The following is a 19,777-nucleotide window of genomic DNA, read 5'->3' as shown; positions in this document are numbered from 1 at the left end:
CTCTTCACATGCTGGGGAAGTTGCTAACACACCGAGGGTTTGAGATGGGTTTGAGACCCATCGTCTACCCTCAGCTGTGTCCCCAGTTGCAGGCTGACAGCTTCTAGGAGCCACACAGGTGAGAGCTGAGGGCAGGGTGAACAAACAACCCCAGAAGGAGCACGATGTGTCCCCCACCACAGGTACTACCCCTCCCCCAACACCCCAAACAATTTTGACACCTAAAATCAGATGCTGCTTGGAAGGACAAATAATAAGAACAAGAGAGGATCTGTGAAAAGTCACAGGAGACCATAGTTAGTGTGCCAACTTCAAAGCTGAAGAGAGAGAGAGAGAGAGAGAGAGAGAGAGAGAGAGAGAGAGAGACTTCCTTTTAAGTTACTTCGCCTTTCATTACACTTCTTTTGATAAGCAAAGAGCAAGGCTGCTTCCCAAGGTTGTGGGGGCAGTAGAGGACGTTGGACCCAGAGGATGGATGCATTCCAGGCTAAGTCCAGTCCCTTCCCATCTTGATTCCCAGTGAGATAACAGCCTGGAGGGTACTGAGCAGGCAGGCTCCAGGCAGCTGGAGCAGAACGCTTTGGGCTGGGGAGGGGGGAGGGGGCTGTCCCCTGCACATTTCTTTTTTACGAGGGAATGGGGGTTTTCATCATTGGCAACCCCCCTTTTCCTTTCCAATCCTGACTGAGCCCCCAATTTTCGCCCCTTCCCTTTGCATGCAAACGCCCCACGAGATGGACAGACAGAGAGATGCTTTTTTGTCTTCTTAGGCTTCCCTCTCCCTTTCGCACATGTATTCACAGTCTGCTATGCTAGGAAGCATAGGAAGTCGGAGGCTTGTATCCGTGGAGGACGGAGGTTTCCCAGGATTGGAAGACAAAGAGAGCAAGGATAAAACCCCTGAGGCAAAGCAGGCCTGGTTTCTCTTAGAGGAGTGTCTGAAGACAGGAAGCAAGATTAAGGCTCAGGGATAAGCCTGTTAGAGTGATAAGGGGAAAGAGTCCCTCTTTTTGAGAAAAACTCAGTTTCCTTAAGGAAATTCTGCTCACTTGCCTTGCTGTTGTATTTTTTGGAAACAGATTACAGACCAGGGTTACCACCATTAATGTGCCAATCAAAGCCATTCCTTCCTCTTTCCGCCTTTCCTGATCCAGCCTGTGACTGGAGAAAGCAGAACCTGAATTTGGGCTGCACCCACACAGTGCTTTTTTTCTTAAAAAAAAATGTTTAGGAGTACTTTCATTTTCCTACTCATATTGAAATACTGCCCCTCAATGAGGCCACACTTAGATTCACAAAATGTTTAGGGGTATGCGTACCCCTGCACCCCCCCTGAAAAAAAGCACTGCACCCACTGTACATACTGCCTGTCACCCACGGGTGCCTGTAATTTCACACATGCTCAGCATGCTGTAACAGTGCCTGTTGTTGAGTAGTGTAACACCAGTGCTTTCTCTTCTGAGTGCTGCCTTTGGTATATAAAAGCCAGGATTTTTCACACTGACGTCTCACACGCCCCTGGCAAGGGATGCTGATTAATTTCATTTATGAATCACTTCCTATGAAGCATCCCAAAGTGATTTCAAAATACAATAAAAACACATTTAAAACAGTTGCAGATATAAAAGCAATTTCAAATCCAGTACAGATACTGACTGGAGGAGTAATAATAATAATAAACAACAAATTAGAAGGCTTGTTGAAAGAGGGAAGTCTTTTACAAGTGCTGAAAATGCAACAGAGATGGTCTTGTCTCTAGCTGCAAATCAGGAACCCAAGAGATTACCCAAGTTTTCAGGAATATAAACATGATTCCCCACCCCACACTCACTCCACAGTTGTAATGCATGTTCCTTTTGCGTCACAACAGATGGAGGTGATAGTTGGGGACTTTGGCATTGTTGTTGTGCCACGAGATGGAACTGACACAGACCGGATCATGAACCACTCCTCAATACTCCGGAAGTACAAAGTAAGTCCTTTTGCAAAAATGCACTGATAAATCAATGTTTATCAAGGAGTTCATAATACTTCTCCTGGAGTATTCATTTTTTACTTGCCTTCATTGACTGAAGCCTGCTTGCCTTTCTGTCTCATCTGGGACATCTCTTGAGTCTGATTAAGCGTGTGAGCTCCCTTCAGCTATGCCAATTCCTGGAAGCACCCTCTACTTTTAACAATCAAGTGTGAGAATTGCCTGTCCTGAGTTAGCCCAGCAAGAAGAACTAAAGTGAATTTGCTAAGGATACTGTTTAACTTTTGTCTCCTGCCTCAGCGCAATTTGCTTCTTAATTAAAATTGTCTTTATTTAAAATAATTTCTACTGTGAGGATGCCAAAATGGAAAAGGCCTTGCCTTCGTGCTCACCTCAGACAGAGATGAACATTTTAGGGCAGAGCATCGCCTGGTCATCTTGTGGGAAAGGGCTCCTGTCAATGTTCTTTCCATGGTTCCTCCACAGAACAATATCCTGGTTGTGAAAGATGATGTGAACCACCCCATGGCCATTGTCAGTTCAACTAAGAGCAGGTGCGTCAAGAAAGGGACTGTGGGTGGGGGAAGGGCAAAAATGTTGGTCAGACTGTTGGGAGCTTTTTGGTTTCTGCCAACAAATATTTCTGCAGGTGTTTGATTGCAGAGCCAACAATGTTTACTAGCAGTTCAGAAAATGGTGGCCAAGGATTGGTTTTCCCACTTCCTCACCTCCTCCATTCCTCAACAGGGACTGCAGTCTTTGATGTAAAGTACCCCGTTGACCATTAATGTTCCTGAGCAGCCCATTCCTCCTCTTTCTCGGCTGCTGTCAGTTGCTAACATGACTATCCATATTACACACAGAGAGAGAGGTCAGTGTGAAGGTTTACCAGGGTTATGTAATTAAGGTAATCAGAAAATAGAATCTAGACCACATGAGATAAAGATATAACTCAATTATATTAATTACAAGGGCAATACAAATGATCCAAGACTACCACACAATTCAAAACAAATTCCTGCAAGACTTTGAAGGTAAAAAAGGTAAAGGACCCATGGTTAAGTCCAGTCAAAGGCGACTCTAGGGCTGCAATGTCCGTCTTGCTTTCAGGCGGAGGGAGCCAGCATTTGTCCACAGACAGCATTCCAAGTCATGACTAAACTGCTTCTGGTGCAATTGGACACTGTGACGGAAGCCAGAGCGCATGGAAATGCTGTTTACCTTCCCACAGTGGCTCCTATTCATTTACTCGCGCTGGTATTCTTTTGAACTGCTAGGCTGGCAGGAGCTGGGATAGAGCAATGGGAGCTCACCCTGTAGTGGGAATTCAAACCTCCGACCTTCTGATCAGCAAGTCCAAGAGGCTCAGTGGTTTAGACCACAGCGCCGCTAGACTTCAACTACAACAGGAGACATAATTATCAGTCAACAGTGGCTTTCTGCACCTGAGCTTTATACTTTCCTTAAAAGGGGATGACCAATCTTGTAATCTTCAGATGGAAGTGAGTCTTGGACCTTTTCCAGTCAGTCCAAGTCAAAGCTTTCACAGTGGAACACCAATGGAAAACCATCTTTCCATCTGATGTCCAGGGAGTTCTTCAAAGCAATGGACAGATCTGGAGCTAATTGTGCTGGATTGTTGTCTCTCACATTAGTGACCTCGTCATACCCTTGCATTATTTCTTTAGATATATGCTATATGCATCTGGATGAAAAGAGTAAAGATATGGAACAAAGTAACAATCTTTAACTTATTTCTTTTACACACTTCACCATACAACTTGAATACTCCCTACCCCACACTGTATTCTTGAACTTTACCATAGGCGCCGACTCCATGGGGCCTGAGGGGGCCCGAGCCCCCTCAAAAATTCGTTTGGGGGGGCTCTGCCCCCCCAATAATCTCCGGCGCCCCTCCAGCAGAGCGCCACCGCCGCCCCTCCCCCAGCCCAAAATGCACAGGGTCGGGCTGCATGCCTCCTGCCCTCCCTCCCGAGCAAAAGCTCCACCCAATTTCCTTCGGAGCTGATTAATAGGCGCAGCACACTCTCCCCTATTCGCTCACGAGGAGGCGGCGCCACTTTATCTGCATATTCATGAGCTTATTAATTATTCATGAGCTTTCGCGGGCTCCCCCAATATTTTTTATAAGTCGGCGCCCCTGAACTTTACCTCATGTATATAGGACTTCATTTTAAGATTTCACCCAGATAATGACAACTCTCTCTTAGTTTAGCTCAAATTCTGACTTGCTGACATGTGATCAAGACCTGACCTGCATGTCCCATATTTTGTTAGCTGCAATGATGTATGAAGCTTCACACAGATTCAGAGCAAATCATGACAGACCAGTTTGACCAGGCTTACATGACCCTGAGATTTCACCTGAGATTTTTTAACCTTCTTCACTTTGCTCTTCTTACAATCCTATCCTCACCCCTTCTCTAGCTTGCTGCAAACCCACAGGAGCTCTGTTTGCTCCAACAGGCAAAGCTGGAGAGGGGTGACGCTATCCAGGTAGGAGAGGCTGTGGAGCCATGAAGAGAAAAGTCACGCTCTTCAGTTTGCAATCTTAACTGCCCTAGAATATGCAGCCAAACCAATTAGCAGATTACAGAATTGAAAGTTCTGTTGAGAAATCCAGCATGGTAATTTTTGCAGAATTCTACAGCCCTTTTAATGGCACGGGCAAATGAAATAATTTGTCAGAATTCTAGTAGTAGAATATTATCTGACTTTTCCTTGTTTATTTCCATGAGTGTCAAAGAAATCTTAGCAGACTGTTTTGTAAACTGTTCTGAGACTTAAGATTGCATAGTGTTGGGCTGCGTGTTCGAATGCAGTTTAACCTTGGAACTGCTGTTTGTATAGACCAGCTCTTATTTGTGTAAAGAAAAGAAAATGGGCCTTGAAAACTCCCCTTTCCTTTCCTGTTCAGTGGAAGACATATGTCTGGGGTTAGTTCAAGAGACATCTTGGATATCATAAGCAGGGTGGCTGAGATAAGGGGACAGATCTGCTTTCTCTCCTACCTACCAATCCTCCAGTCCCATTCCCCACATTAGTGGTCCCACCGGCAAAGTCTGCAAGCCCCCAGCCTCAGGAACCATGCTCCATCCAACCAAATAGGCAGGTTAGCCTGTGCAGCTGTCCATCTTCTGAACTGACGGCCTCCCTCTGCTTCTGTTTCTCCCACAGACTGGCTCTTCAGCATGGTGATGGTCATGTGGTGGATTACCTGTGTCAGCCAGTCATTGATTACATCCTCAAGAGTCAGCTGTACCTGAATGCCTCTGGCTAAAGCTGCCTCGGAGTTGCACCATGGCAGCCCTATTACTCCACTCTCCTACGGCTGTTCATCACAATTCTCTCTTTCTCACTCTCTCATTTCTTTCTCATTGCCTCTTGTGTGCATCTGCCTGTTTCACTCTGATGTCCCACCACCACTACCAAATGCCGGGAAGTGCTGCATACAACAACCAACCGAGTGCACACTCCATCCAGTAATCTTCCCCCCTTCTAGTTAGGAGAGAAAATGGAAGAGAGGATCAGATGCCACGTGCCTCAGGGGGACAGCTTTGGTGTCTACCTTCCCAGCATGCATTATTAGGGGATGGAACATTGCATACCTTTCTAGCACACCTTGGAAGCCAGGAAGGTATTTTCATAATACATCAGCTAAATAAATTTCAGTGGGCCTTTTTATTTTTAATGCAGGGGTTTTTTCCTCTCCCTCTATTTTTGGCTTTCTAAAAAATTGCTGTGATCCATTCAAATTAGAATGTGGTTGGCAGAAGGAGATTCTGACCCACTTGGTACAAAGCCCAGACTTTTTAGGTCAAGCATGGAAGATTTAGCTTGAAAAAGAAAGAAAAAGAAAAGAAACTGCCCAAATTCTGGATTGTGTTATCTGAAGGAGGGGAATTGCTGGGGAAAGGATGAAAGAATGGCAGGGAGGCACTCCCTAGAGTAGAGTAGCGACACAGAGCACACCTGCCTGCAATGCTGCAAGTCAGTAACCCACCTTGCTTGTTCATGGAATGCCTTCAATAATTTGTCCCAGATTGGCTATGTCCTCTTGGTTTAAAGTGTTTAATTTTCTGCAGAAACTCATTTGGCTTTTCAGCACTTGTGGTGTTCACTGCACCCTTGCTAGTGTGATTAGTTCAGGCTCGTTCATTCGCAGCTGTTTCCCTCTGTCAACATGCCTGCCTCTTTCAGCCTTGTGGGGCAACTGCAGTTAGTTCCACACTCAGGAAGAGGTATTCCCCCCCTCACTCAGGCAATGCCCTCCCCCCCGAAACCTCAAGGAAATACCAGCAGCTGCACTCGATTTAGTTCTCAAAACAGGTAGCCAGTTGTGATTGTGTTATAGCTAGTGAGAGGAATTGTATTATAGCTAGTGAGAGGAATCAGTGAATGTCTGTCAGGAAGAAATGCAATATGGTTCTTCAGAAATAATGTGTCACAACAAAACCATGAGTTGCACTTCCTCACTTGGCCCCACTAAACAGAGTTAGAGGGTAGAGAAATGTGTCAAATGCCTGAGGGGTTGTGTGTATTTGCTTGATCTGGGGAAGTATTCGCCCGTGTGATCCTCCATCAGCGACTCTAGAGTGGTATAGCCTCAGCAAGGCTGTTCCATGTGAGATTTCTACAAGCGTAGATCATCTATTCTTGGCTGGAGTGAAAGCAATGCATACTTCATTCTGAGCTCTTGCTTGGCCTCATGTTTCTCACTGGACTTAGAGGTGACCATCTGCACTGAATACAGGGTGTGTCTCTGGAAAAATCAGTATTTAGAATCTCTGGCTGCTTCCACATTGGTGTCCTTGAGTGCTAATGCAAACTTCAACCAGAATTGTAATTGTCTTTCCACACTATTGGGGATATTTCGCTTTTCTTTTGTTTGTTCTGCTGCTCTGGATGAGGAAGAAGGTCCAAATAACCTGTGCAGTTATTTGAGAGGGGGGAAATCCAGTTGTTGTTGTTTTAAACAAAGAGTCATTTATTTAGTACTAAGCACTTACTCATTTGAGTGTGATTGTCCATTATTACTAACAAAATGTCAAACAACCAAGTATTTAATGTTTCCTTTGTATTGAAAGTGTTGAATCAGGGGGGAAACTCATTGTGGTGATGAGTGGAAAGGTTTCTGTCTTCTTTTCCTTTAGTAATTTATTGTTAGAGTACTAAAACATTTTTTTTTAATTTAAGCAGTATTTTGCTACTATTTTAATATTATATATCCAGAAAAGCATTTTAGTGCTATTTTAAATATTGATGAAAAATACTGTCTGATTTATAAAATGGTGCCCACCACAAAGGTTATCATGAATGATAAACTTGCTTGCTCAATATGTCACTGCCCGCATCAAAACCACATATCATTTTTTTAAAAAGAGGATAAGAATAGTGCTGAGGGCATCCATGTATGTGAGGCTTGCACAACCCTTTTCAAGAAGATAAAACTTTCTGGTATTAGAAAAAAAAAAGATGAAGGAAACACTGAGAAAACAAAGAAGGGGTATAAATGGAAGATGTCATGTGGACTCATAAAATGTGAGTCAATGGGGCGTGGGGATTCCACCCTAAATACCTCCCTCATTTTCTGTTGCACATTCTTAGGCAGCTGCTACCCCTACAAGTGTATGGCAACCAGAGAGGATAGTGGCACACAGGGATGAGATTTGTGTCGCAACCTGGCATTATAGGACCACACCCCAAAGCATTCACTACCCCTTAGACACTCACTGCTGTCACAGGCAGATGTACAGAAGAGACCGTCTCTTTGATGAGAATTTTTCTACTCACAGAAGGCTTAGAAATCCTACATGACTCTAGATAAGTAGCTACTGCTGTCCTGTTCCGCGTTACCAACTACTATTTCCAAAGCACTCTCTCTTTCACATGCCTCCGTTTTAAGAGCAGCCACAACCTCTTGCTGGAACCCACGATACATCTCAATGCTAAGCTGCAGAGTGCAAAACCCAGAATGTATCTGACAGTCTGTACATGTCTCTGTGTGTGAGAGAGTGAAAGGCAGAAATTGTGGCCTTCCAAAAAGTTTTGAAGGACACTTTTGTGGGGAGGATTAAAAAAATGAGGTTAGCAAAGAAAATAGAGGGATGAATTCTCCATACTCTGGAACAAAAGATGGGTTATTCAGGCCACTTTCCTGTTTCATCCAGTTTAGGACAGCATGCCTTAGGAACATAGCATTGTGGTTCAGATGATGTATATAATGTCTTATTTGTCTTATCTTTGCCTTCATGTCCTCAGTTATGCTTGTGGTTGGGGGGAGGGGGAGAGAGAGGAGGGCGTAGCATAAATCTGGATGATGCTGATGGGATTGGTTTGGAAAGAGTTGGCAAAAGTGCCAGGCTTTGACCCACACATCAAAGGAGTGGGTTTTCATTGCAGGGGGGGGGATGGGGGGAGAGGGAGGGAAGGTGACTGTTTTACATTACTTGCAATTTTAAACCGTAAAATTTGCTTTGTTTTAAAAAAAAGTTTTAAAAGGAAAAAAAAAAGATTTGAATATGCTAGAGTTAGGTCATTGTTGCTAAAATGGTCATGGCCAAAAACAAAACAAAATGTTTAAAAGGATGTAATAAAAAGAAAATTACACTAATGAAATTTGTGTTGACCTTCACTACTGTTTCTGTTTACTAGGTAAATTTCTGTGGTTTGCAGCATAGCAACTAGTTAATGGGAATTTAGAGAATAGTTTGCTGGAAACAAGCACAGTTTAACAACCTTATTTTATTTTCACTTAGCAATTATATTAAAATAGAATTCTGCCGTTCTTGCTTCATTTGTTGTAGCAAAGGTTGATAGATGGCTGGTTATATGTTGTTAAAGTAGCATGCTGACACCATCTGCTGCTGCCTCTCCCGGTGACAAACAGGCTTATTCGCAGCACAGAATCCCATGTGAAAGGTCTGGTGAACAGGGAAAGGCAGATCAGTCCTAATCCAGAGAAGTATCCAGTAAGACTTCCATCTGCACCTGGGGTTTTATTGTACTTTTATTTCTGTAGCACCAGAACTCTCCCATGTAGCACCAGAAGCTGAGTTCAAACTCTGGTGGGAGAGCAGTTGCCAGAGCAGGGCCTTTGTGTGTAAAAAACAAGAGGAGAAGCTTCGACCTCTTCTGGACTGAAAGTGAATCATGGTTGTCTGGCAACTACAAGGTCCTGTCTTTCATCTGTTTTGTGGACTGAGCAAAGAAGCTGGCCGGGCTGATGCCAGGACTAATCACTAGGTAGCAGTGGTAGAATGGTTGAGGGATGATCACAGAATCAAGGCATTGACCAGGATCCCTCAGTCGCTGGGGCATGCTGCAACTACCTTTATCCAAAGTTAAAGTCGATTTCGCCTCCACTAAAATGTTCACACTGTACGGGGGGGGGGGGAGGCGGGGGAGAGAAGTTTCCTGAATGAGAAACACAATTAAGGAAATAAGCAGCCTTCACAAACCATGGGGATTCATTATTTATTTTGCCCTTTTCACCCAACCACAACAGAATACTTGATATTTAGCACCATTATACACGTGTATGAAGTACTGTTTGAAGCAAGGGCATAGGTCATGTTTCTTTTTCCAACTACAGCCTTGAACGATAACTTAAAACAGAGTTATAAAATGGACACCAACAGAATTATTCAGAGGGATTTTGTCTGTCTCCCACAAGAAAGTCTGTCCCTCCTTTCACTGAGATGGTGATTCAAAACAAGAAGCTTAGGCTGCCGTCCTAGACCCAGTTACCTGGGGGTAAGTTCTATTGCATTCAGTGGGACTTTCTTATGAGTATATATAGGCTTGCACTGCTAGGCACCTTTACCAAGCTATAGCCTCAGGCCAGGTAGGTGGTTCTCACTATATAGCCACATGAGGTTAACAAAACACTCGAGCTTGTTGTAGATAATCTACTAGAGACACCCCCATTTTCATTGTAAAAAAAGGGAGGAGAAATGAAGCAGGAACATATTAAATCACCATTGCTGCCACAGGCTTCTACAAGCCTATATTTATTTTCTACAAGTAACTCTCAGGGCTTCCCCTGCCCCCCCACACTCTCAGGGACTCTGGGAACTGTAGTTTGATTAGAGTATTGAGAATATGCTGTTTGATATCACTGATTTCCCAGAATTCCTGTGGTGAGGCAATGCTACTGAACCAGTTTTAGGCCTATGCAAGCTTTCAGTGGCCCAAACTTATCCCATCCTTGAGGTTAAGAAACATTAGATGCTAAGAAAGATTTTCAGAAGGAAAAGCAGCCTGCGAGATTCTAAGTGAGAGAGTGAGAGTTAAAAGTAATTCATGGTAATAAAAAGGTTTTAATGTAGCACAAGTTAATTTAGCTGGCTTTAACTTCCATCTTATTACATTAGATCAGGCTGGGAGAAAGGAAGGCTAGGATGGCGGACACGTAGTTGGGAGTTCAGCTTCAGCTGCTGGCTCCGAGCTTTGAACTGCGGCCACACACTAACCCAGGGCACATACCTTCTCCTAATATATTCAGCAATAATCATGTCACCGGTTTCTTTAAATTCAGCTGCTTTATCGTGCAGCCTGCAGGTTTCCCTCTTGCTTCCCAGGAGTGGGACAACTAGGATAAACTTTATGCCTCCATGCTTGATGCACCAAAGTGGAACAGCTGCAACATAAACCAGAATGATGCGCCTGCTCTTCCAGCCTGATGAACGGAACTTAAAAAAGATCTATTCAGCAGTCACATGTGGCTTTTTGAGTCCTGAGAGGCTTGGATTTTTTGAAGCACTCAAAACCGTTTGCCTAACTCTGATGCTTTGTGTATCCGAGATCTGGCAGAGTACACTGAAGTCTTCTGTCCCAGCTTCCAAAGGCTTCAGGGTTTCTCAATGGGTGGTATGTTGTAGCAACTTGGGGGAAGACTATCGCGGATTTCCTCCAGGTTCTTGATATCATTAAGGATCTCAGTAATGCTCAATTCCAGTGTCTGAATCCGAAGTTTCTGGCGCCTGGCTGTTTCCTCCAGTTGCGCCATGAGTTCTTTCAACTGGTTGTTTCTTGTTCTGACTTTACTTAGGTTCGTTTCAAGCATGATCACACCTTGCTCATCCACAAACTCAGGTTGGTCTATACGAGGAGGTAAAATAAAAGGAGAACTCAATAGCAAAACCTTCTGAGCAAGCATCCCTCAATCTAGTTGGTTGTTGAAGGAGCTGTCCCATAATCCACAAACCCAAGACTTTATAATAGTGTTGCCTAAACTTCTGATAGCCAAAGCCCACTTTTGTCTGAATTAAATTTAGAGGCAGGTTCACTCTACTTTCAAAATACTGACTTTTAGAGGCTGAAGGCAGCAGGTACCTCCTACACCTTCAGAGGACTCTGTGTGAGAAACTGTTCAGAGTATGACCCCTGGTTGGAAGAAGGCACATCCAGAGCAATGATTCCTGGAGGGATGCAATAGACAGTTTCCTCTGAAGGGAGGTGATCCAACCAACAGGTAATGCAGAGATGCTGTGTAAGTTTCCAGAGAATGACCGGGAAGTAGCCAATTTAGGGATCAGAGAAGCATTCACTTAATTCCAGCTTCATTCACAAATCCCAGTTTGACACAATCAGTTACAGTAATTAAGCCTATTGTCCATTGATAAAACTGCCATTGTAATGTTATTTATTCACTTATGGATCCCGGATTCTAGAAGAAGAAGATCATCAGCTTTATTTAATAGGTGCACATCGTGATTCAGAAGGTGGTCAATAACCCTGGATTCTCTGCTACCCCTTGCTGAAAACTGACCCTAAATTAGAAGATCTTAGAAAGGCTTTCATTAAGGTAAGTTTCCAAACAATGTTCTCCACTGTATGTGGGACATTTTTAACGATACTAAGCAATCTGTGATTTTGCATTTGTGGATAGATTTTGAATTGTAGACCGTTATTTGTTTAATCAACAAAAACAGTCTTCTTGTAGTAAATAAATATGCAACCATAGACAACAAACAATGTTGTCATCAAATTGCAAGAAATTCATAACCCATACTGTCTCTCTGCAGTTGCAGCCAAGAAAATCCAATCAAAGCTTCTGCAAAAGGCTTAAATTTATTGTGATGGCAATCGCGTAGTATGAGTGGTAAAATTTATGACAGGAATTTCCCTATCAGTCACCCAAGCTATTTATAAATCTAGTCCATGAGCTACCCTGTGATGTTTAATTCGGTAATTTTATGCTCATAAAATTTCTAACAGACTGCAATTTGTGATGACTAATGTTGTTTAAAAAACTTGATACAATCTTATTTATTTAGTGACATTTGCATTCCACTCTGCTCCTCACTTGCTGGCAACAGTGCATTAGCTTTACAGAAATATACAAGCTAAATGATGCTAAGCAACTTCTCCACAAGCACCTGCATTTTCCCCATAGGTAACTGGATGTCCCCTGTCCAAGTGCAATTTGAGAACGTTATGACTCCACCTACTACATGTGCTTGCCCCACTTTACATCCACACAGCCTGGATGGGATATCTTAATTTGGCACACGTGCGCAGAGTCCAGTGCACACACTGCCAATGTTACATGGCAGTTCCCCCTGCCATGCATATTGGGCCTGCAGACGTTGAGCTCTGCATACAAAGCCTTTCAAAAGGCTCTGTGTGTGATACCTGGGTGTCAGACAGGACAGGTATGCGTAACTCCTCCCATGCAAATTCATACTTACCTGCGGGGACTGTGTTAACTGCTATGTCACAGGTGTGTGATCATGGGTGTGATTCTTATAACTGAAATAACCAGCAGCCTCAAAAGAGTGCAATTTATCACACAACAGTATTCAGTCCTGCAGCTTCATGAACTGGTCCTGGTGCATGTAATGTGTTAGAAATGAAAAGATCTTGGATCTGAAGTCCTAACATTGGTAACGAGGTAAAACCACAATATGCTTTGACACACCGCAAAATGCTGCACATGTTGAAGAGCAGCTGGTATGTGGAAAAATATAAGGCCACTCCTAGGGCACAGAAATATGTTCCCACAGCAATCCCACATTTGCCAAGATAATGTGAATGTGGAGAGGGTAGAGGATCAACAGGGATTCAGCACTCCAGTCTCCTGCTTGCCTATTCTCCCCACATACAGCCTGGCCTCTCATTAGTGTTTCAAGACCACCACTGGGTTAGGGACTCTCTCATGATGTGTAGTTCACAGATCCCATGGTTTCATCATACAAGGGGAATAAAAAAGCTATCAGTTAAATTTTGTGTCTTTATTTGAACCCATAATATTTTGTCCAGTTGTGTTTTAGACTTCTTCATCCTATGTAGCGGCCTCTAGATTTCTCTCAGCGACAGAGGGGGCATCTGTACAGGACCCGACACTACAGGGATTTTCATTGTGGGACAGTTGCATGTGGTGCCTCAATCTAGGCTGTCTGTCAGTGCCCAACTAATCCTTAAGTACAGTGGTACCTTGGTTCTCGAACTTAATCTGTTCTGGCAAGTCCGTTCGACTCCCGAAACCATTTGAAAACCAAGGCTTCTGATTGGCTGCAGGAGTTTCCTGCACTCAAGCGGAAGCAGCATTGGATGTTCGGCTTCTGAAAAAGGTCCACAAACTGGAACACTTATTTCCAGGTTTGTGGCGTTCGGGAGCCAATTTGTTTGACAACTAAGCCATTCAAGAACCAAGGTATCACTATACTATATATTTAAATCAATCAATCTCATATGATTAAACTATCAATAGAGTAAATATTTTTTAGTCAACTACCTTTCACCAATAAATTGATTATTTTTGTGTATCATCAGAACTTCAGCAGAGATATTGAAGAAAGTGTGACATAGCATATGAATGCCACCTTTATTTCTTTTTGATCCCTTCTCACTAGAATCAAAATGGCCTCCAAAAGTGAACAAGTCTGCCCTTAATGGTCTTTTTTTAAAAAATAATAATTTTTATTTGATTTTACAAACCTAAAGTTATAACAATACCAAGTGCATGTACACCTTTAGAGATTTATCTGAATCTCCAGACTTCCCAACATTCCCTCCATCGTTAACATTTTCAGCTGCATATTATTTCATGATCTATATTTTGAATCTCTCCATATTGTCCATAGTAATTGTTACACTGCAAGTGTTATTAAAATTCTGTTAATGTTTAAGTCTGCCCGTAATATTCAGCTGCACCAACAAACATTTGCTCCCACCTACTCTAACTGGTTCCTGCTTATTTCTTCCAACTCTACGATTCTGTGCTGGAATAATGTTTCCAGACTTAATAGGAAATATAATTGCTGCTTACCCATCATGCGCAAAACATCATCCAAGGCACGGAGGACTTCTTGGACTGTGCTCCCAGCATCACTGGCATCCGCCCGGGCACCCTGTGACGCCTGACCAACCTGAAGAAGCCGCAACAATCAAATGTATTATTAGCCGGCTTTCCTCCCTCAGCAGGTTCCTTTAAAACCCCTTTTAATAAAAAGGCAAAAGCTGCACACTCACTTCCTGAGCTCTGGTTGTATCCATGCCAACCTCCAACTCCTTCCTCTGTAACTCGCTCTCCACACGTCTAGCCTCATCCCGCAAAGAAATGATTCCTTTCTCCAGGACTAATACTCCATCTGCTGTCCTGTTTGCTTCCATAGCCAGCCTTCCTATCTCCTGCAAAACAAAGTCAGCCAACAGCACAATTATAAGGTCAGAATCAGTGGCAATGCAAAGAAGACTAAGACAGGAGTTACGGGCAGGTGAAGGAAAAGCCTTGGTGGCTTGAGGTGCAGAAACAATGAGCAACTGCATAAGGTAGATGGTAAAAGACCACAGGTGTCTGTGTATACAACCAGTACTGGGGAATGAGGGGCATGTCATGTATGATCACATTTTATTACATTCTGGTGCAGATGTAGCCACGTGGCTCCTTCCATCAGCTCCAGCTAGCTTGGTCAGGGATGATAGGATTGGCAGTCCAAAAACATATAGAAAGCACCACATTGGCTCACCCTGTTGTAGTCTGTGTAATGTTTATATTTTACGTCTCTGTAAATTGTATTGAGACGTATTGAGTAGTAGTAACAATAATAATAATAATGCTACAGAGTATCAGGGTCAAGCTCCTGCAAACCACCTCTAGCTGGGCTACAGCTAAGGAGAAGTCTTCTGTTCACAAGTCCTCTGCCAGCAACTGGCTAGCTGGTCCCCATCATAGTAACCTACCTCACAGGGATGTTGTAAGAATTACTACATAACAGTGTACATGTAGCAATTTGAATTCTCCAAGTGCTGTGGAAATGCCATGGTGTACAGCTAGAGTTGCCATATTTCAAAAAGTGAAAATCCAGACATAAAAACTGTTGAGCTATTTTTATGGGAAATTGGCTACCATACGTCCGAATTTTCCCAGACATTTTTCCGATTTCCATAAGGACACTGCTGCTGACTACAGTATTCCAGATATGTCCGGGAGACTCCGGACATATGGCAACCCTATGCACAGCATATCTCCCTGCATATTAGTTTACGTAGTTTTGAATAACAATATGTTATCCAACCTAGCAGTTTGACAGCACGTCAAAGTGCAAGTAGATAAATAGGTGCCGCTCCAGCGGGAAGGTAAATGGCGTTTCTATGCGCTGCTCTGGTTTGCCAGAGTCATGCTGGCCGCATGACCCGGAAGCTGTACGCCAGCTCCCTCGGCCAATAAAGCGAGATGAGCGCCGCAACCCCAGAGTTGGCCATGACTGGACGTAATGGTCAGGGGTCCCTTTACCTTTACCTTTTATCCAACCTGAGCTTCCAGCAAATGTTGGATACAAGTCTGAATGAACAATTCCAACCCAGGCTGCTGCCAGCCAGGTATCCTTGATCCCACCCCTATATCTTCACTGTAGTTCTCTGGCACTAACACACTTTCAGTCCCCCCCCCCATACCTGGTCGATGTCCCCCGCAATCTCCTTTGCTTCCCCAGCCATTCTCAGGGCTGCCTCTGCTTCTGTAGTTGCAGTGCCCAGGGCTGCTTCTGCGATGCTTGTCTTTTCACTGGCTCTGGTGACCAGGCTGCTGATGAACGGGAGCCTTTGCATGGCATCTTCAGCTTCTTTTCGCTTGTTCCCTACTTGAAGATTGAACCCTGCAAGCAGAAAGGGTGGGAGGGAACCCAACTGAATAATGGCCATCCAGCACCCATTTAGACCGGGAGAATCTTCTTTCGAAGACTAAAATTTTAGATTTTTCATAATTAATGGATAAACCATATCCAGAGCAGTAATCAGAAAATTTCCTCAACAGATAATTCAAGCCCGGTCTGGAACGTGAGATGATGGCCGTGTCATCAGCATATAACAACAAGGGGGTCCTTCTCATTCCTATTTTTGGAATGTGTCCATCTGGGTCCATTAAGTTCTCTTCTAGGTCATTTAAGAATAGACAAAACAATGTGGGGGCCAAAATACAACCCTGTCTCACCCCCCTAGTCATCTCGATGCTGTTCGATAGCTGTCCCGGTCGACCGCATCAGACCTGCAGTTTGGTTCCATTGTACAGGGCTTTTATAAGAAAGAGAAGTCGTTTGTCCTGCAAAATCAGACTTAATTTGGACCATAGCTGGGATCTGGGAACGGAGTCAAACGCTGATTTCAGATCCATGAAGGCCACGAAGAGTTTACCCTGTAGAGGCCTGGTATACTTCTCGGCTAGGAAGGACAGCATTAGACAGTGGTCTGTTGTTGAATGGTTCTCACGAAAAGCTGCCTGGGCTTCAGATAGTATATTGTGTTCATTTAGAACACAATTTTATTTATGTTGAACTCTGGACATGGATGTCATTGCTTCTTCTGGCCTCCTCCTCAATGAACTCGCCACCCATTACTCAGAAAACCCGCCACCACAACACACCTGCAAATGGTCTAGACCCAGCAGTTGTTAAGCAACTCACCCTTGAGATTCTTCAAGATGCTGTCCACTTCATCAAATGTGGCATTGCCAGCACTCAGTGCCTGCTGAGCTTTACTCTTGGCAAGGTTGGCACGAGACAGCAGTTGGACAGACACCTGCAACAAGCAAACAAAATAAATAGCATGAAAATACAGCCCCACTCCCAGGTCTATAAAAATGCCCTCTATTGGAGAATTCAAGGACACTAATTAAAAACTAGTTTGTTTCTATTCCTTAAGTGAAATAGACATGCCGTAAAAAACATGCCCATAACACTTGCCTAGAAACCCATAAATGGCTAGGAATGGATTAAAGATTTCAGGGATCCCAGAGCCCTTTACCCAATATGGATGTACTTTACCAGTCTGTCGTTCTGTCCTTTTTGCAAGAGCTCTTTGATCTCTTCCTCCCAACGCTCCGTGTTGCCTTGGAGCTGCTTGTATTCTGCAATGTACATTCCCGCTAAGCCAGTTAAAGAATCTGCTTTCTTCCGGAGCTGACCGGCTTCCTCCTGAGAAAAGCATCACTTGGTTCAGGGCCCTTCACAACTGTCACAAAAAGCAGCCTCTCTCCACCTCTAGCAAGACCACCCATATCTAAGAAGTGCAAACAACTGTTGACGAAATAAGGGATGGGGAACCGGTGGCCCTTCCAGTGTTGTTGGCACTACAGCTGCCATCATCCCTGATCACTGGCCACACAGCCTGGGGCTGATGGGAGTTGGAGTCCAACATCTGAAGGGTCACATGTTGTTGAGAGAGAGAGCGCACGCACGCACGCACACACACACACACACACACACACACACACACCCCTCACCTGAAAGAAGCTTGTGTCGACCTTTGGTAAGCGAGCCAGAGAGTCAAGCACCATCTGACTACTCTGGTAGACCCTGCCAGCATCCGATGCAGCTTTGCCAGCCTCAGCCTCCAGTTTGCTTGAGAGCAACTTTACCTCATCATATCTGAAATGGGAAGAGAACTTTTGAGCCTAGGAGTGTGAAACTCCTTTTTTCCAAGGGGTAGACCACATCACCAAGTTAATGTATGAATGCAGCCCAAGAAAGGGAAGTGGTTCTGCTTTTGGGCTCTCCTATCTACCATGATTATTGGTGGCCAAGGCATCCAAGCATGTTGTGATTCTCATAAACCAGGACAGGCAATGACTGATTAACGTGTATCCAAAAGAGCTGTGAACATGCATGCGCCGAACCCGGAAGTGACCCCAAAATGTCACTCAATGCGTCACAAAAAGGACAGAATGGCGGCAGGGTGGAACGGGGGTGTGTGCATTTATCTGCTCTCCTGACACACATGGGGGCCAGGAGCCAGTCACTGACTGTCTTAGAATCATAGAATCATAGTATCATAGAGTTGGAAGAGACCACAAGGGCCATCGAGTCCAACCCCCTGCCAAGCAGGAAACACCATCAGAGCACTCTTCTAATTCTGAGAGCCCCACTAAGCCAGAGGGGAACCTCCATGATCTCTTTTGCTGTTCGAAGGAGAGACTCTTGTGCAGTCAATGCAAGGTTAGTCCATTGTAAGATACTACTTGAGACTTTTCTGCATCTGATAGTTTATTCTTCATCATAATTCAGCACAAATCACTTGGTTCAAATCTCAACTCAGTCATGAATTCACAAAGTGGCCTCAAATGCCTCAGCTCCTTGCAAAGTTGTTGTAAAGAATTATCGAAAAATATGTCTGTGAGGAGCTTTGAATATTAAAAACACACTATATAAATAGCAAGTGTTACTATAATTATATATTATTATGAAAAGTATAGTAAATGAAATAATAAGTTATTATAATAAAAATAAGGGACGTGTTTTAACATCAGTCTTAAACACCCGGTTTTCTGTGACATGAATTATTCAGTTGACTTGATCAGATCTAGTTTGTTACTTTTTGCCAACTCTGAAAATTTCCATCACATTTTCTTGGAGTTTTTTTTCCTGGGAAAGGAGGGTTGCTATATTCAGCTTAACAGCATATAAAAGGTTGATAACGAACACAGTACCCTTAGTTCACACAAAATAACCAGTAATATGTCCCATGGGGAGCTCATAATCACGCCTCATGGTCATATTCTTTCTATAAAAGTCTGTCCATAACATTCCCTCACATTTCAGCATCTGTAAGAAGCAGAAATCTGGGCAGGACACGGCATAGATGGAAAGAGCAAACTTGAGTCCCAATTCAAGCTCCCCAGAAGCTTCACCATTATAGTTTCACCAACCACACTAGAGAACTTTCTCCTATAAAAGTCAATCGCTGCCATTTACTTTGACAAAGAAAAAGGCCAATGCTGAGCCTGGGAATCAGTTAAGATGAAGGGAAAACCTGTTCTCACCTAGCCACTTTTCACCAGATCCAGGTGTGTGGGGGCAAGGAGGGGCTTGGGCAAGCTGCCTCCAAAAGCAGCCCCTCATCTGTTGCCACCCCTGCCCATTCACCTGCCCTGATTCCTGGTTCCTGCCCCTCACACGTATCACTGTTTTCTCACTCAGAGGTGGTGAACAGGAAGTGAAAACAGCCTATGAATGTTTTCATAAATTACATGAAAAAATAGGTTCCCAGGGCTTCACTTGGCTTAGTGTAGATTAAAATCCCACTGGCAATTAGAATGCTCGCCACAGACTTATTAATTGAACAGATATCAAGAAGTAATGAATTATTAGGAACCATTTAAGGGAGGCGGGAAGTCAAGTTACAAATCAGGGAGACAAGCCAAAGGGTGCAAAGATGTATAACTGAAAATGTTTGTTTTTTATTTTTATTTTGCTTTTTATGTTTTGCTTTTTTTCTCTTTTCTCTAGTTTTCTTTTGAATATGCAATATGTATATGTATTTGTAATATGTAATACGTAATCA

General features: G+C 43.6%; 2 protein-coding genes across 5 annotated transcripts in view; one reads left to right on the top strand and one right to left on the bottom strand.

The window, feature by feature from the left end:
- The window catches only part of NMNAT2 (nicotinamide nucleotide adenylyltransferase 2), a 78,575-nt gene extending 72,913 nt beyond the window's left edge, over positions 1-5,662 (top strand). For all 4 annotated transcript variants that reach the window (XM_081193324.1, XM_081193322.1, XM_081193325.1 and 1 more), the window contains 3 exons: positions 1,871-1,972; positions 2,462-2,529; positions 5,174-5,662. In XM_081193324.1, coding sequence (XP_081049450.1) covers positions 1,871-1,972; positions 2,462-2,529; positions 5,174-5,276 — 273 coding nt within the window. In that variant the 3' untranslated portion in view covers positions 5,277-5,662. The remainder of the gene's footprint in view (positions 1-1,870; positions 1,973-2,461; positions 2,530-5,173) is intronic.
- A 3,796-nt stretch (positions 5,663-9,458) lies between these two features.
- The window catches only part of LAMC2 (laminin subunit gamma 2), a 41,838-nt gene continuing 31,519 nt past the window's right edge, over positions 9,459-19,777 (bottom strand). The window contains exons 17-23 of the mRNA XM_081193362.1: positions 17,721-17,865; positions 17,263-17,412; positions 16,903-17,017; positions 15,899-16,098; positions 14,474-14,632; positions 14,271-14,370; positions 9,459-11,098 (exon numbers count right to left, since the gene is read on the bottom strand). Coding sequence (XP_081049488.1) covers positions 10,848-11,098; positions 14,271-14,370; positions 14,474-14,632; positions 15,899-16,098; positions 16,903-17,017; positions 17,263-17,412; positions 17,721-17,865 — 1,120 coding nt within the window. The 3' untranslated portion in view covers positions 9,459-10,847. The remainder of the gene's footprint in view (positions 11,099-14,270; positions 14,371-14,473; positions 14,633-15,898; positions 16,099-16,902; positions 17,018-17,262; positions 17,413-17,720; positions 17,866-19,777) is intronic.

This window comes from Podarcis bocagei, assembly GCF_964188305.1.
Source record: "Podarcis bocagei genome assembly, chromosome: 5".
Classification (NCBI taxonomy): Eukaryota; Metazoa; Chordata; class Lepidosauria; order Squamata; family Lacertidae; genus Podarcis; species Podarcis bocagei.
The sequence above is the reverse complement of the archived record's forward strand: the minus strand, read 5'-3'. Positions and strand labels throughout refer to the sequence as shown.